At 42.9% G+C, this 16,701-nt stretch overlaps 1 protein-coding gene across 1 annotated transcript in view; it reads right to left on the minus strand.

The window, feature by feature from the left end:
- Positions 1-1,062: 1,062 nt before the first annotated feature.
- LOC124622928 (myrosinase 1-like) overlaps positions 1,063-16,701 on the minus strand; it is a 197,487-nt gene continuing 181,848 nt past the window's right edge. Inside the window, exon 11 of the mRNA XM_047148718.1 lies at positions 1,063-1,219. Coding sequence (XP_047004674.1) covers positions 1,063-1,219 — 157 coding nt within the window. The remainder of the gene's footprint in view (positions 1,220-16,701) is intronic.

The raw sequence follows: 16,701 nt of genomic DNA on the forward strand, positions 1-16,701 counted from the left end.
AGTGTAAGAAAAGTTACTGATAGGTAAACCTCAGTAAGGTTAGTGTTTTTTTTCTTTTTTCTTTTAATGTTTAAATTCATTAGATGTATGTAAATAAAAGTAGTAGATTCACTGTTAAGGAGTTTAATGTTCTTGAGCTTGTCACTGTGTTGTAGCTAACAAAACTGTAAATTACTCTGTTATACCCTGTTTACCTAATGAGATTGTTATATGGGATGCATTAATTTTTAACTGTATAACATTAAAAATGGACATGGATGTTGGCTGTGACTAATGTTTCATTATATTGTCAGATATCTAGTTCTTGTTCTGTGTGGCTGAACTTTATTATAAATGTTCAGAACTATGAAACTTACTGGGAAAGGGAAAATGTGAAAAAAATGTGGCATGTTGGATGTTGTTATTATTCAGGTTTGTTTTGTTTGGTGTGTGTATTTTTGTGTGTGCATAAAGCAGGGATAGTCAACTTCTGTGATTTTTACTAGTAAAGTTTTCTAAACGCCCACTGGTTGCACAAAGCAGAGGTGCAGTAAGATTGTATGGAAACCTAATGAAAATGTTTTTAAAACCCCTACCATCTACTGCCCACCTTGAAAGCTGGAATGCCTCCTAGTGGGCGGTAGGGACCAGGTTGACTGCCACTGGTATAAAGTTTATACTGAAGTGTAGATAAAGATATGAGACTGATCATTAGTATAAAAACTTCATTTTAAAATGTGCAGTATTGTACTCCTATTATATTATATCTGTAGTGCTACATTATGTTGTGAAAGTCTAAAGAACTCTGTCTAGTATCAGTCTTGTGGATCGTTATATGGCTGTTTGTATTTGTGTAACCTACATAATATATGATTGTGTTACATGTTGAATACAAAATTTCTTTTATTGGGCTCCTAAAGGTATGACACCATATCTGTGTAATTCTTTTATATTTGACTGGATGTATTTCTCAACTCATTATAGTAAAATGTTGTGCTTTCACTTTCACATCTGTAGAGATGTAAAAGAATATCACAGTTTATTTTTTTGAAGAAGTGATCATATAGCCACAATAATACTTCTTTAACCCAAACTTTTGCCTATGCTTTCAGCAGTCATGTTCAGCCATTGTGGCAGACGCTTGCGCTTAATGATTGCGGCAATCACTCGTGCAGATTGCTTAGGACGCCGCTTCCTGTCCGAGTGCTTGAAGTCCACCGAGTAGAGGCCAAACTTGATCCTGTAAATGAGCATACATTTTTGTCAGTGTAAAGACCCTAATTACTTACAAGCTGAATACTAAAATCTATTAAAGAGTCCCCGAGACTATCTCCTCTTAGTTATTTGTGAAAGAAACCTTGTGTGTTACTGTGGCAGTAATGGCATAGCAATATGAGAGTGTTGTTGCAGTAGTTGAAGCAGCTACATGGTATTTATTTCAGGTTAATTTCACCAGAAATAATAGTCAAGTTTGAAATGGTATAAAAGACAGGAATGGTAGGAATAGATTATGCAGTGTTGAATTTAATCAGTTGTGAGTATCGTGTTGCACATTGGGCAGATGGTTTACCCAAATAGCACATGTAGCACATGCTATGCACCCCACACAGTCATGACCCTGCAACCAAAATGCACTGTTTTTCGAGGTAGAAATAGTCGATGATGAAATCTTCTCAGGTTGTCATCCGAGTCAGAGCGTAGTTTTGTGGCAACATTTTGACAAGTTTCGTACTCGACATGTGCAGACAAAGATGATGAGTAGGAAACTTATCAAAAGGACACCCTGACTCGGCTGATAGTCCAAGAACACTTTATCATCAAAACTCACCAAGAAAGCCTGCATTCCCATGTAAAAATAGTCATCTCTAATTTTGAATTAAAAATAATAATACTGTCTGGGAATAACATTGCAGGAAAAGACAGTTTGCTACTTACCATAAAGAAGACACATCATGTTGCAGACACGCACGAGTATAAGAGACTCTCATATAGCGCGCGCACGCCCACACACACACACACACACACACACACACACACACACACACACGCGCGCGCGCGCGACCGCAAACTCCTGCTTCCATCAAACGTGATGTTTCATTCCAGCCCGAGATGCAGGAGTTTGCAGTTGTGTGCAAATGAGGTGTGCTTGTGCTTGTGCTTGTGTGTGTGTGTGTGTGTGTGTGTGTGTGTGTGTGTGTGTGCTGATGAAGGCTGTGGCCTAAAGCTATACGTGAGTGTCTTTTAATCATGCTTGTCTGCAAATTGACATATCGTCTTTACAGTAAGTAGCAATCTGTCTTTTCCTACACTGTTGATATTCCTACCTGATGTTTCCATTGTTTGACTGTCTGGTGTTATCTATTCATGACTGTGAGTGTTTTTGGATGTTTGAATAACACATGTGTCATTATTCTTAAAACATATTTTACATATTACAAATGGGCACAAATTGTTATTTACATTTTCTGTTACACTCTTTTCTGCTGTGCATTTATACAAACTTGCACCACAATATAGTTGTCAGATATTATGAACACAAAAGGTTCTGGAGGCCAGAGTTACAATAACGTTAGTAACATGTGGTAAATATAATGAATTTCAGGCCATTAACAAAGAAAACTGTCAGTATACCAAACACATACTCTGGCTTGCACATTCTTTGGACTTGGTAGAAATGAATAGTCTAACACTGTTCAAATGCTGTATACTATCTTTTGTTTGTTGTTGTTTATGGTTGAATTTTATATATTTTTCTTCTTCCAGCCATTGATGGGGACTTCATGCACCCAACTGTCAAAATACAAATATTTTCTTCCTCTACACAAAAGATTCTCCTATCCTAGGTGGAGCATCTTCAGTTTTCAAGAAATTACACTGTATCATATGAAGGTTTTGAAAGATTAAGTGCTGAAAAGGAGTTTACCACCAAAGTTTTGTCACAGTGCCACACTGCTGACTGTTGTAAGAGCACATAGAGTACAAGGTGCTACCCAAAAGTTCCTGAACTTTGAATGACCCACAATTACAAATGGTAGTACAAGCAAACACCACTAGATTTCGAGTGTCAGTATGCCAAGTGTGTTCTATCTAAGCGGACCTGTTTATTGCTGATAAGTAGGTTTCCTGTGTGAAATTTGCTCATGTTTGCAAATTTGCAATGACCCATGTGAGAGAATTGTGTTTCTGTATGGAGTTCTGTTTTAAATTTAGTAATACACATGCAGAAACACACAAAATTGTAGTGCAAGCATTTGGTAATGATGCTTTGTGCCAGACACAAACATACGACTGGTTTAAATTTTTTAAAAATGGTAAGACATCTGTTGATGTCTACAATGATGATGATGGTCATGATGAACATCCAGGACGATCATCTATTAGCATTACAGCAGAAACTATCAGTGCTGTTCGGAATGCGATTGTGAAAGACTGTAAGCAGACGGTGCATGACATCTGGTGATGTTCTAAGGCTGCTAAGGAAGGATATGAGAAGGAAACATCACGAGAAGTGGCCAAGAATAACTAAGTCCTTTGCCACACAATGCAAGGCCACATACATCTTTCATCATGCAGCAGTTTCTGGAAGGGGAAAGGAAAGAAGAAGAAGAAGAAGAAGAAGAAGAAGAAGAAAATTATCCTGACCCACTGTATTCACCTGACTTGGCTCTGTGCAATTTCTTTCTCTTTCCCAAGACGAAAATGAAGTTGAAAGGATGAAGATTTGACATGATAGAGGGGATTCAAATCAGTGCCTGCTTTCCCTAGGGCACCACTACTTTGGAGGTATGAGGGCACATCTTGCATGATGTGATTGTGTTATGTTGGTGCATAAGTTTATAGCGTTTTTTCCATAAGTTTAAAAAACACAACAGTTAAACATAACAGAGACATTAGACTACAATAATATATTCTCCTTCACTATTTACAACCGTCTGCCAATGCTGGGATAACTTTTCGAATCCACAACTGTAAAAATCATCTAGTTTTGAGGTGAAGATTGGAGCAAATTTTCATCCAGAAAATTAGTTCCTTGAAGGTTGTTCGACAAAGAGCATAAAAGACGAAAACCTGAGGGCACAAGATCATGTGAATAAGGTGGGTGTGGAATGACTTTCCAAAACCCAAAGCTTTCTTTCTTTCTTGTCAGTCTAGCAGAATAAGGGCAGGTATTATCGTGGAATAGCATCAGTCCACGCCACCTTCCTGGTCTTTGTTCTTGGATTGTGTCTGCAAGATTTTTTTAGAAGCTGACAGTAAATGTGAGCAGTAATGGTTACACCTCTGGGAAGAAATTGGTAGTATGCTACACTGTCGCTGTTCCACCAAATGCATAACATTATCTTTTGCTGATGACCGCTGGTCTTTATACGGGGAGTTTCTGCTTTGTTTGGGCTCAATCAATCCTTTCTTTAACTTATATTAGCATAAAGACTCCATTTCTCATTACCAGTGATGGTACAGGATAGTAATGGTCAGTGTTGTTCACAAGCTAATTGATAACAAGCAAGCTGAGATGCACATATGGCCACCCATTGATTTTTTGTGATTTCAGCTTAGAGGATGTGGTACCCATTTACCAGAGTTTTGAATCTTCCTCACTGCATGAAAATGTTGCACAACGTTGGAATGATCACAGTTCTTCACTTTTGACAGTTCTTAAGTATACTAATGTGGATCATTGAGGATTAATGCGTTTAAACAATCTTCATTAAATGTCGAAAGTCTTCCTCAACCTGGAGAGTCACTAATGTCAAAACAATCCTCCTGTAAATGAGAAAACCATTTTCTTGCCATTCTCTGTCCCTTGGCATTATTCCTATTAAAGACACATATGTTTCTCTGCCTCAGCTGCTGTCACCCCTCTGTTGAACTGCAGCAGAATAATACGTTGCTAATGGTCCGATTTCTCCTGTAGGCACTTAATTTTCTAGCATCCACAGCTCCACTCACTACCTCCAAATGACAATATGTAAACTCAAATAGCAACAGCGAACTACAAATGAAAAATAACAATGACAAATAAACCCACAGCAATTAGAATACCAACATGGAAAACAAAAACAGTATGATCTTGTGCTCCATGCTGATATTTAGTGTTAGATTTTGGGAACTACTGGGTAACACCTTGTACATTCTGAGATATGTGACTAAGACATTTTATCTACTAGAACCCCCTACACTGTCTGGGGCAGCGAATGTTCATCAGAGACAATGGTATATCATATGCGGAAGAGGAAGGGGGGAGTGTGTGTGTGTGTGTGTGTGTGTGTGTGTGTGTGTGTGTGTGTGTGTGTGTGTGTGTGTGTGTATAAAATAGAGGGAAACATTCCATGTGGGAAAAATATATCTAAAAACAAATATTCTGTAACTTATCAAACAAAAGCATTGGTACGTTGATAGAAACAATAACAGACACACACACAAATTTCAAGCTTTCGCAACCCACGGTTGTTTCATCAGGAAAGAGGGAAGGAGAGGGAGAGACAAAAGGATGTGTGATTTAAGGGAGAGGGTAAGGAGTCATTCCAATCCTGGGAGCGGAAAGACTTACCTTGGGGGGAAAAAGGTACAGGTATACACACACACACACATATCCATCTGCACATATACAGACACCCGTATATGTGCGGATGGGCACGCGTGCATGCACGAGTGCACACCTGTTCCCCCCCCCTCCCCCCAAAGCAAGTCCCCCCACCCCCAGGACCAGAACGACTCCCCACTCCACCCCAAAACTCACATCCCCTCGTCCTCGTCGTCCCCCCCCCCCCCCCCCCCCCCCCGCGACGGAGCAACTGTCGGTCGCAAAAGCCTGGACCCCGTGCATGTGCTTGCACTTGTCTGCACGCCAACGCCCCCGCTCAGCAAGCCACATCATCCTTGTTTTTAGTCATTATATATGAATATAATAGAGGGAAACATTACACGTGGGAAAAATATATCTAAAAACAAAGATGATGCAACCCACCAAACGAAAGCGCCGGCACGCTGACAGACACACAAACAAACACAAACAAAATTCAAGCCTTCGCAACCAACGGCCGCCACACCAGGAGGAAAGAGGGAAGGAGAGGGAAACACGAAAGGATGTGGGCCCCAAGGGAGAGGGCAAGGAGCCACTCCAATCCCGGGAGCAGAAAGGCCCATCCCAGGGGGAAAAAGGGCAGGTACACAATCGGACACGCACACACATCCATCCGCACATATACAGACACAAGCAGACATTTGTAAAGGCAAAGAGTTTGGGCAGAGATGTCAGTCGAGGCGGAAGTACAGAGGCAAAGATATTGTTGAATGACAGGTGAGGTATGAGTGGCGGCAACTAGAAATTAGCAGACATACCAACAATTAAAGGGAACAGCCATGGGTACCAGGGTGGCCCCCTCGTACGCCAACCTATTTATGGGTCACTTAGAGGAAGCCTTCTTGGTTACCCAGGCTTTTCAACCCGAAATTTGGTACAGATTTATTGATGACATCTTCATGATCTGGACTCACAGTGAAGAAGAACTCTAGAATTTCCTCTCCAACCTCAACTCCTTTGCTTCCATCAGATTCACCTGGTCCTACTCCAAATCCCATGCCACTTTCCTTGACGTTGACCTCCATCTGTCCAATGGCCAGCTTCACACATTCGTCCACATCAAACCCACCAACAAGCAACAGTACCTCCATTATGACAGCTGCCACCCATTCCACATCAAACGGTCCCTTCCCTACAGCCTAGGTCTTCATGGCAAACGAATCTGCTCCAGTCCAGAATCCCTGAACCATTACACCAACAACCTGAAAACATCATTCACATCCCGCAACTACCCTCCCGACCTGGTACAGAAGCAAATTCCCAGAGCCACTTCCTCATCCCCTCAAACCTAGAACCTCCCACAGAAGAACCCCAAAAGTGCCCCACTTGTGACAGGATACTTTCCGGGACTGGATCAGACTCTGAATGTGGCTCTCCAACAGGGATACGACTTCCTCAAATCCTGCCCTGAAATGAGATCCATCCTTCATGAAATCCTCCCCACTCCACCAAGAATGTCTTTCTGCTGTCCACCTAACCTTCGTAACCTCTCGGTTCATCCCTATGAAATCCCCAAACTACCTTCCCTACTCTCTGGCTCCTACCCTTGCAACCGCCCCAGGTGTAAAACCTGTCCCATGCACCCTCCCACCACCACCTACTCCAGTCCTGTAACCCGGAAGGTGTACATGATCAAAGGCAGAGCCACGTGTGAAAGCACCCATGTGATTTACCAACTTACCTGCCTACACTGTGAAGCTTTCTATGTGGGAATGACCAGCAACAAACTGTCCATTCACATGAATGGACACAGGCAGACAGTGTTTGTTGGTAATGAGGATCACCCTGTGGCTAAACATGCCTTGGTGCATGGCCAGCACATCTTGGCACAGTGTTACACCATCCGGGTATTCTGGATACTTCCCACTAACACCAACCTGTCAGAACTCCGGAGATGGGAACTTGCCCTTCAGTATATCCTCTCTTCCCATTACTCACCAGGCCTCAACCTCCACTAATTTCAAGTTGCCGCCACTCGTACCTCACCTGTCATTCAACAACATCTTTGCCTCTGTACTTCCGCCTCGACTGACATCTCTGCCAAACTCTTTGCCTTTACAAATGTCTGCTTGTGTCTGTATATGTGCGGATGGATGTGTGTGTGTGTGCGAGTGTGTACCTGTCCTTTTTTCCCCCCTGGGGTGGGTCTTTCTGCTCCCAAGATTGGAGTGGCTCCTTGCCCTCTCCCTTGGGGCCCGCATCCTTTCGTCTTTCCCTCTCCTTCCCTCTTTCCTGGTGGGGTGGCCGTTGGTTGCGAAGGCTTGAATTTTGTGTGTGTGTTTGTGTTTGTTTGTGTGTCTGTCGGTGTGCCGGCACTTTCGTTTGGTGGGTTGCATCATCTTTGTTTTTAGTTATATTTTTCCTACGTGGAATGTTTTGTGGCTTGCCGAGCGGGGGCGTTGGCGTGTTGGTGGACACGCAGACAAGCGCAAGCACACGCACGGGGTTCAGGCTTTTGTGACCGTCAGTTGCTTGGTCGGGGGGGGGGGGGGGGGGATGTGGGGTTTGGGGGCAAGGGTGGGGAGTCGTTCCGGTCCCAGGGGCGGGGCGGGGGGGAAGGGGGGGGGGCAGCTGTGCGCTCGCGCGTGTGTCCATCCACAGATATACGTGTGTGTGTGTGTGTGTGTGTGTGTGTGTGTGTGTGTGTGTGTGTGTGTGTGTGTGCGTGTGTGTGTGTGTGCGCGCGCGCGCGGAAGTGTATACCTGTCCTTTTTCCCCCCTAAGGTAAGTCTTCCTGCTCCCGGGATAGGAATGACTCCTTACCCTCTCCCTTAAAACCCACATCCTTTCGTCTTTCCCTCTCCTTCCCTCTTTCCTGACGAAGCAACCGTTGGTTGCGAAAGCTTGAATTTTGTGTATGTGTGTGTGTGTGTGTGTGTGTGTGTGTGTGACGGAAAGAGAGAGAGCAACCTGTGACCGTTTGTTTGTGATGCTGTAGTGTATGGTAAAGTGTCATTGTTTATGTGACTGTAGGAGGATGACTTCAATAAATTTGTATTTTGTTTGATGAATGGCATCTGTAAAAATGTAAGTTAATGCAGATGAATAGAAAATATAAGGGGTTTTCAAAAAAAAAAAAAATTGAGCCGGAGGCATAATTACAGATGCAGTACCTGTATGTTAGAAGTATTGACCCTGGCTGTTGAGACACTTGCCCCACTGTGACACAAGGCAGTGAATGGCTGTCTCAGAAAATTGCCAGGGCTGCGATGTTGACCACTTCCGCGCAGCTCAACGTCGTCGTCCGAGGTGCATTCTTTGCCCCCTAAGAGCCTTTTTGAGGGGACCAAAAATGATGTAATTACAGGGAGAGAGGTCCAGACTGTATGGAGGATGCCCAAGAACCTCCCATTTGAATTTCTGCAGGAGTGCCGAGACTGAGTTGGCCTTGAGGCTTTGCATTGTCATGGAGCAGAATGACCCCACGGGTGAGATTGCCTGGTCATTTTGATTTGATCGTTTGGCGAATGGTGGTCAAGGTTTGCGAGTAATGCTGGGCATTCACTGTTGTCTGGTGCTGCAGGAAATGGATCAGAAGGGGGCCATCTTGGTCAAAGAAGAACATCAGCATAGCCTTTCCTGCACTCGTGTGGACGACGACGTCCAGCTGTACATGTGGAACTGGTTAAAATCGCAGCCCCGGGAATTTTATGAGACAGCCATTCACCGCCTTGTGTCACAGTGGGACAAGTGTCCCGACAGCCAGAGTCAATACTTCTAACGTACAGGAGCTGGTTTCCGTAATTATGCCTTCAGCTCGTTTCTTTTAGAACGCCCCTTATAAAATGGGCCAGGTGTGAGTAGGATTCGTGCACTGACGGTTCTGTAGAAATTTAATTATGTATTAGATGGTTCATCCTTTTCAGGAATCAAGAATCTCAACCATTTTTGCCTGTTATCAATATTGATACTGGAAAGGTATCAGTCCCAGGGGTTCCAAGGATGTTTTAATTTCAATAATATAAATGTGACAAAGTCATGCAGGAGGCTTAATTACAAATTAACAATTTTCCCATTTTTCCTTTACTTGTACTGTGGAACCTTGCTTCTTGCCAAATTTCATGATTCTGGTCTGTAGGGCTTAGTATGTGACAAATTGCAGCTTGAGACACCTACCTACTCCTGAGATAAAGGGTTTTTGACAAATGGACGGGAAAGTGACCCTATAAGGGATCTGTTTTTACCAATTGAAGTACATAACTATGCTGCAAATAGATTAAACACCTATGCATAAAGCTGCAAAGTGAATGAAATATAAGGAACAGATAAGGTCAGTTGTAGGGAAGGTGGGTGGTCAACTTCAGTTAATAGGATAATTCTAACAAATTGCAGCTCATTTCTGCATATAGTATGCTCGTGTGGTCAATTTTTTGATAACTGCTGAAGTGTAGGATCCTCACTATGTCAGATAGAACATTGGAGTAATTCAGGTGCCTGCTGTTAGATTTGTTAGCCGTAGGTTCAGTCAACACACAAGTGTTGAAGAAATGCTCCAGGAACTCAAATAGGAATCCCTGGAGGGTACGAAATGTTACTTGTTTGAGTACACTCCTGTTTTCTTGATGATTTGGCATTCACACTAATAATAATTATAATCTACAGTTCATAACCAATAGATTGTGGTCAGAGTCCACATCTGCCCCTGGAAATGTCTTACAATTTAAAACCTGGTTCCTAAATCTCTGTCTTACCATTATATAATGTATCTGATACCTTCTAGTATCTCCAGGATTCTTCCATGTATACAACCTCCTTTTATGATTCTTGAATCAAGTGTTAGCTATGATTAAGTTATGATCTGTGCAAAATTCTACCAGACGGCTTCCTCTTTCATTTCTTACCCCCCAATCCGTATTCACCTACTATGTTTCCTTCTCTCCCTTTTCCTACTCTCGAATTCCAGTCACCCATGACTATTAAATTTTCATCTCCCTTCACTACCTGAATAATTTCTTTTATTTCATCATACATTTCTTCAATTTCTTCGTCATCTGTAGAGCTAGTTGGCATATAAACCTGTACTACTGTGGTAGGCGTGGGCTTCGTGTCTATCTTGGCCACAATAATGCATTCACTATGCTGTTTGTAGTTGCTTACCCGCACTCCTATTTTTTTTTATTAATTATTAAACCTACTCCTGAACTACCCCTATTTGATTTTGTACTTATAACCCTGTATTCACCTAATTGAAAGTCTTGTTCCTCACCTACCTGCCCAATTAAGGGATCTGACATTCCACGCTCCGATCCATAGATCGCCAGTTTTCTTTCTCCCGATAACGATGTCCTCTTGAGTAGTCCCCGCCTGGAGATCCGAATGGGGGACTATTTTACCTCCAGAATATTTTACCCAAGAGGACGCCATCATCATTTAACCATACAGTAAAGCTGCATACCCTCGGGAAAAATTATGGCTGTAGTTTCCCTTTGCTTTCAGCTGTTCGCAGTACCAGCCCAGCAAGGCTGTTTTGGTTAGTGTTACAAAGCCAGATCAGTCAATCATCCAGACTGTTGCCCCTGCAACTACTGAAAAGGCTGCTACTCCTCTTCAGGAACCACACGTTTGTCTGGCCTCTCAATAGATACCCCCCCGTTGTGGTTGCACCTACGGTACGGCCATCTGTATCGCTGAGGCACGCAAGCCTCCCCACCAATGGCAAGGTCCATTATTCATGGGGGGAGGAGTAAAATGGTAATATACAGAAATTTTGAGCATCAACAAAACAGAATTAATGAGGATAACAGTGGGCAATTTAATAAGAGGAACAATCATAATGGTAACTACTTGGGAAACGACAATCTGCCTCAATGAAGGTCATAAGGTTTTTAACATGGCTGTCAATGAAGGTCCACAGTTTTGGGGAGAGGAAACACAACAAGTACAGGACCACCCCCCCCCCCCTTTACACCTGCAATTACACAATAATAACAGTATTAATACTGTGGCACGGGTATCTGAAGTTGAACAGAAGGAATATTAGATTTATCATTTATGTTTTGATAAAAAGTTTTGGGATACTATGTTTAATTATAGTGATGTAAGTGCGAATCACAAACGAGTAACAAGACTTTTGATGTAGTGTGTACTAATGATTTATTCTCTTGGTAAGAGAACAATGTTATTGATGTATGTAAAACAGGTGATGACTGTATTGTATCTGAAATAGGTGATATTTTTTATGTAGATGTGAATTAGAGCTATGAAATAACTGAGTTTGTAAGTCTGAGACAATACCAGAGAAGGAAAGTTGCTACTCACCATATAGTGGAGATGCTGAATCGCGATAGGCACAACAGAAAGATTCACACAATTAATAACTTTCAGCCATTAAGGCCTTTGTCAGCAGTAGGTGCACACACACACACACACACACACACACACACACACACACACACACGCACACACACACACACATATCTGCAGTCTCAGAGAGTTGAAACACATTTCAGCTCTCTGAGACTGCAGATGTGTGTGCGAGTTATGTTTGCATGAGTGTGTGTGTGTGTGTGTGTGTGTGTGTGTGTGCGTGTGTGCGTGCTCGCACGCGACCATGTGTGTATGTGTTTTATGTGTTTCTACTGCTGACAAAGGCCTTAATGGCCGAAAGCTATTAATTGTGCTGTGTGAATCTTTTTGTTGTACCTATCACGACTCAGCATCTCCGTTATATGGTGAGTAGCAACTTTCCTTCTCTGGTATTGTTACATTCCATCCTGGATTTTCCATTGTTTAAGTCGGAGACAGCTTATTGCAAATAAATGTAGGTGAGGTGTAAGACTGTGATGGAGATGACACTTGTGTTGTTAATGATTTCATTGATGAAGTAATTTTGGAAGACTGTGATGATGATTGATGGTATCAGGTATTTGTGGCGTTTAAGAAAAATGAAGTTTCGGTGTTATTTGTGAATACAGGTAAGGTAAGTGATGTATGTGATGATGTAAGTGAGAGTCATGGGTTACCAGTTCAGTCACAGCAGTTTTTCATTAACATTATGCAGAACAGTGATCCAAACAGTGAAGGTGAGTTATCTGAAAGCGTAGAGAATAAAGGTAAAAACTTTTTGAAGTTTGTTTGGAACCAGATAAAAGTGCAGTCTGGAATAAGTTAGCTGTGGTTAGTCGAAATTTGTATCCAAATTGGTGGAATGAAATGCAAGAAGATCTAAGTACAATACAACTTCTGAGCCCTTATTACATATGGTTTAGATAGCAGAAAGCTAAAACGCACCTCGCCGTCTGCTTCAATTCCTTAGCTTGTTGTGGGCTTTAGTGATCGTGTACTGTAAGCCCATCGGTTCCCATAAAGCAGAATTTGTATTTGTGCTTTACATTCTGAACTCCTACTGTTAGTTAAATGTTTTATTTTGTACCTGCATCTGTCAGTGTACAATACCCAGTGTTTACATTTATTAGTGTCATTTAGACTTGGTACATTTAAGGTAGCAGTTTTTATAGTTTTATTAGGTCACTTTTGCGTGTACGTAAACGCTTGTTTAAATTACAAATACGAGGGATAATCAGTAGGTGCAGCTTACCGTAGGTCACTGTTTAATTCATTTATAATATTCACGAGATAGCTCCTAGCAGTTTACTGTAGGTCACTGCCTTATTCTTTAGTATTCACTAAATAGCCTCTAGCAGGAAAATAAGCACCAGATCTCGCTTCTACCATACAATCTTATTCCCATTATTGAGTGTCCTTTCTGCCAACTAGAGTGTAGCTGTTAACCTTATGTGACAGTAGGTTTCCTTAAGTTTTTTATAGTAAATCAGTTATTAGCTAGATAGATAGGGACTGTGTCTGTTGCGTGCGGATGCAGGGGAAGTTGGCCAAAGTCCAAACGCAGCTGGAAGCTTTGTTGGCCACAGTCAACAAGCTCCCGAGTGCCACCTTGAGGTGCGGTGGGGATGGGGTACCTGGGGCAGCCTCTGCTGTACTAGATGTGCAGGGGGGGATGTCACAGCTCTCTGTCACTGAGCCAACCTCATGTGCGACTGAGCCGGCTGGCCCACTCTCACCTCAGTGTGGGTGGCAGACTGTGTCAAGATCTCGAGCCTCAAGGCAAAGGCTGCATGGGGGAAGCAGGCTCCTGCCAAATCCCATGCACTTTGCTAATAGATTCAGTGTGCTATCTGATGCTGGGGAGGAGGCTGAGCCGGATCAGAATGGACCTTCTGCCAGGATAGTGGCTGCTCCTTCAGCAAGGTCCGGACAGGCACGGGGGTGGGCGGGGGGGGGGGGTGGGGGGTTAGGGGTTTGTTAGTTATTGGGAGCTCCAATGTTAGGCGGGTCATGGAGCCCCTCAGGAACATAGCTGCTAGGGCGGGGAAGAAGTCCAACATTCATTCGAGGTGCTTGCCGGGATGCCTTGTCCAGGATGTGGAAGAGGCTCTTCCGGCGGCTATCGAGCGTGCGGGGTGCAGCCAGCTGCAGATTGTTGCGCATGTCGGCACCAATGATGCCTGTCGTCGGGGTTCCGAGAAAATCCTTGGGTCCTTTCGACGGCTGGCTAAATTGGTGAAGGCGGCTTCTATCTCTCGAAGAGTGGAAGCCAAGCTGACGATCTGCAGCATCGTACCCAGGGTGGACCGGTGTCCCCTGGTTTGGAGCCGAGTGGAGAATCTAAACCAGAGGCTACGTCAACTCTGTGACGAAAATGGTCGTAGATTCCTTAACTTACTCTATGGGGTGGAAGGTTGTGCACTACACACAGGAAGCAGCTACATGGGTAGCACAGTACTTGTGGCGTGCACATGGGGGTTTTTTACATTAGGTTCCTCCCCATGGGAAACAAACCACTGGCCCGAAAAATTGCCAGTTCATGACACTGATGTGGGTGTGCCAACTGTAAAAATTGTTACATCTCCTAAACAGGTCATTCCAAAGGATTTAAATATGCTTAATCTCATGTTAGTAATTTGTCGAAGTGTCTGTAGCAAGATCCCCGAGTTAATCTCCGAAATAAACAGTAGCAATGCCAATATTGTATTAGGTACCGAAAGCTGGTTGAAACGAGACATAAAAAGCAGTGAAATTTTGAACTATGATTGGACAATGTTTAGGAAGGATAGGACTGATGCTATAGGAGGTGGTGTGTTCATTGCAGTTAAAAGCTGTTTAAAGGCAGTTGAGATTGATACTGCGTCGGACCGTGAAATAGTCTGGATAAAGCTGTCAATCAGACAGGGATTGACCATTGTATTAGGATGTTTTTATAGACCACCAGCATCTGCAACAAATGTCGCAGAACATTTCAGGGAAAGTCTTGAGTACACAGAAAGTAAATATCCAAATTATCCATTAGTTATAGATGGAGACTTTAATGTGTGGCCGTGCGGTTCTAGGCGCTTCAGTCTGGAACCGCGTGACCACTACGGTCGCAGGTTCGAATCTTGCCTCGGGCATGGATGTGTGTGATGTCAGGTTAGTTAGGTTTAAGTAGTTCTAAGTTCTAGGGGACTGATGACCATAAATGTTAAGTCCCATAGTGCTCAGAGCCATTTTTGAGACTTTAATCTAGCATCCATTGACTGGGAAAATTACACATTTATCACAGGGGGGCAGAAGCAAAGATTCATGTGAAGTTATTCTATGAGCGCTCTCAACATACAACCTTGAGCAATTGGTTAGAAAACCAACTCGAGGTGGGAACATATTAGATATCTTGGCGACAAACAGACCTGATCTTTTTGGGGAAGTTAATCTAGAAGAAGGCATTAGCGATCATAATGTCGTTGTGGCTTCAATGTCAGTGGAAGTAACGTTTGGAAAAGCAAATGAAAGTGTCATTAATGAATATCTTCATAGTCAGCTCCAAGCATTCACCACGGGACACAAAGATATTGAGCATCTTTGGTCAGAATTTAAAGGTATTGTTCACCACGTGCTCGAGAAGTATGTGCCTAGCAAAAGTATAGGGGAGGGAAAAGATCCACCTTGGTACAACAAACGTATTAGGAAGTTGCTGAGAAAGCAGAGAATTTTGCACAGTCGTTTTAAACGTAGTCACTGCCTCGCTGACAAACAGAAATTGTGCAAAATGAAAGCAGCTGTCAGAAGGACAATGAGAGACTCTCTTAATGAATTTGAAAGCAATATTTTATCTGCAGATTCTAAAAATAACAACAAAAAATTTTGGTTGTACGTAAAAACTATGAATGCTACAAATAATTCAATACCTTCTCTTGCTGACAGTAGGGGTAATGTAACTGATGATGATAAACAGAAGGCCGAATTTCTAAACCTAGCTTTCAAAAACTCGGTTACGTTAGAGGACTGCAGCACCATTCCCCCTTTCAACGATCGAACAAACAAAAGGATGGCTGACAGTGTTTAGTGTATCTGGGATTGTAAAACAGTTAAGATCCTTAGACGCCAGAAAGGCATCTGGCGCAGATGGTATCCCCGTAAGATTTTATGTTGACTATGCTACAAATATAGCACCATTCTTATCCGTCATCTATCAGAGATCATTGGAACGGCGGAAAGTTCCATGGGACTGGAAGAAGGCCCAGGTCATTGCAATCTATAAAAAGGGTAGAAAATCGGATGCACATTATTTCCGGCCAATTTCACAGACATCGATTTGTTGTAGAATCATGGAACATATTCTGTGTTCAGACATAATGACCTTTCTAGACTCTGAGAAGCTAATCTGCAGAAACCAGCACGGTTTTAGGAAACAGCGGTCATGTGAGAGACAACTGGCCCTCTTTGTGCAAGATACACAACAGGCTCTAGATACAGGCTCCCAGGTTGATGCCATATTTCTCGACTTTCGAAAGGCGTTCGACTCAGTTCCGCACTGCCGCTTGCCCCAAAAAGTGCGCGTTTACGGTCTATCCAATGACATATGCGGTTGGATAGAAAGTTTTCTAACAGACAGGGAGCAGTATGTCGTCCTGAACGGGGTGACTTCAACAGAAACAAGTGTAACTTCAGGTGTGCCCCAGGTCAGCGTAATAGGTTCAAAAAATGGCTCTGAGCACTATGGGACTTAACATCTATGGTCATCAGTCCCAGCGTAATAGGTCCGCTGCTTTTTACGATTAACACAAACGATCTGGTTGATGGTATTGACAGCGGCATATGACAGTTTGCCGATGATGCTGTTGTCTACAGGAAAGTAGTATCAC

This window comes from Schistocerca americana, chromosome 7 (assembly GCF_021461395.2).
Source record: "Schistocerca americana isolate TAMUIC-IGC-003095 chromosome 7, iqSchAmer2.1, whole genome shotgun sequence".
Classification (NCBI taxonomy): Eukaryota; Metazoa; Arthropoda; class Insecta; order Orthoptera; family Acrididae; genus Schistocerca; species Schistocerca americana.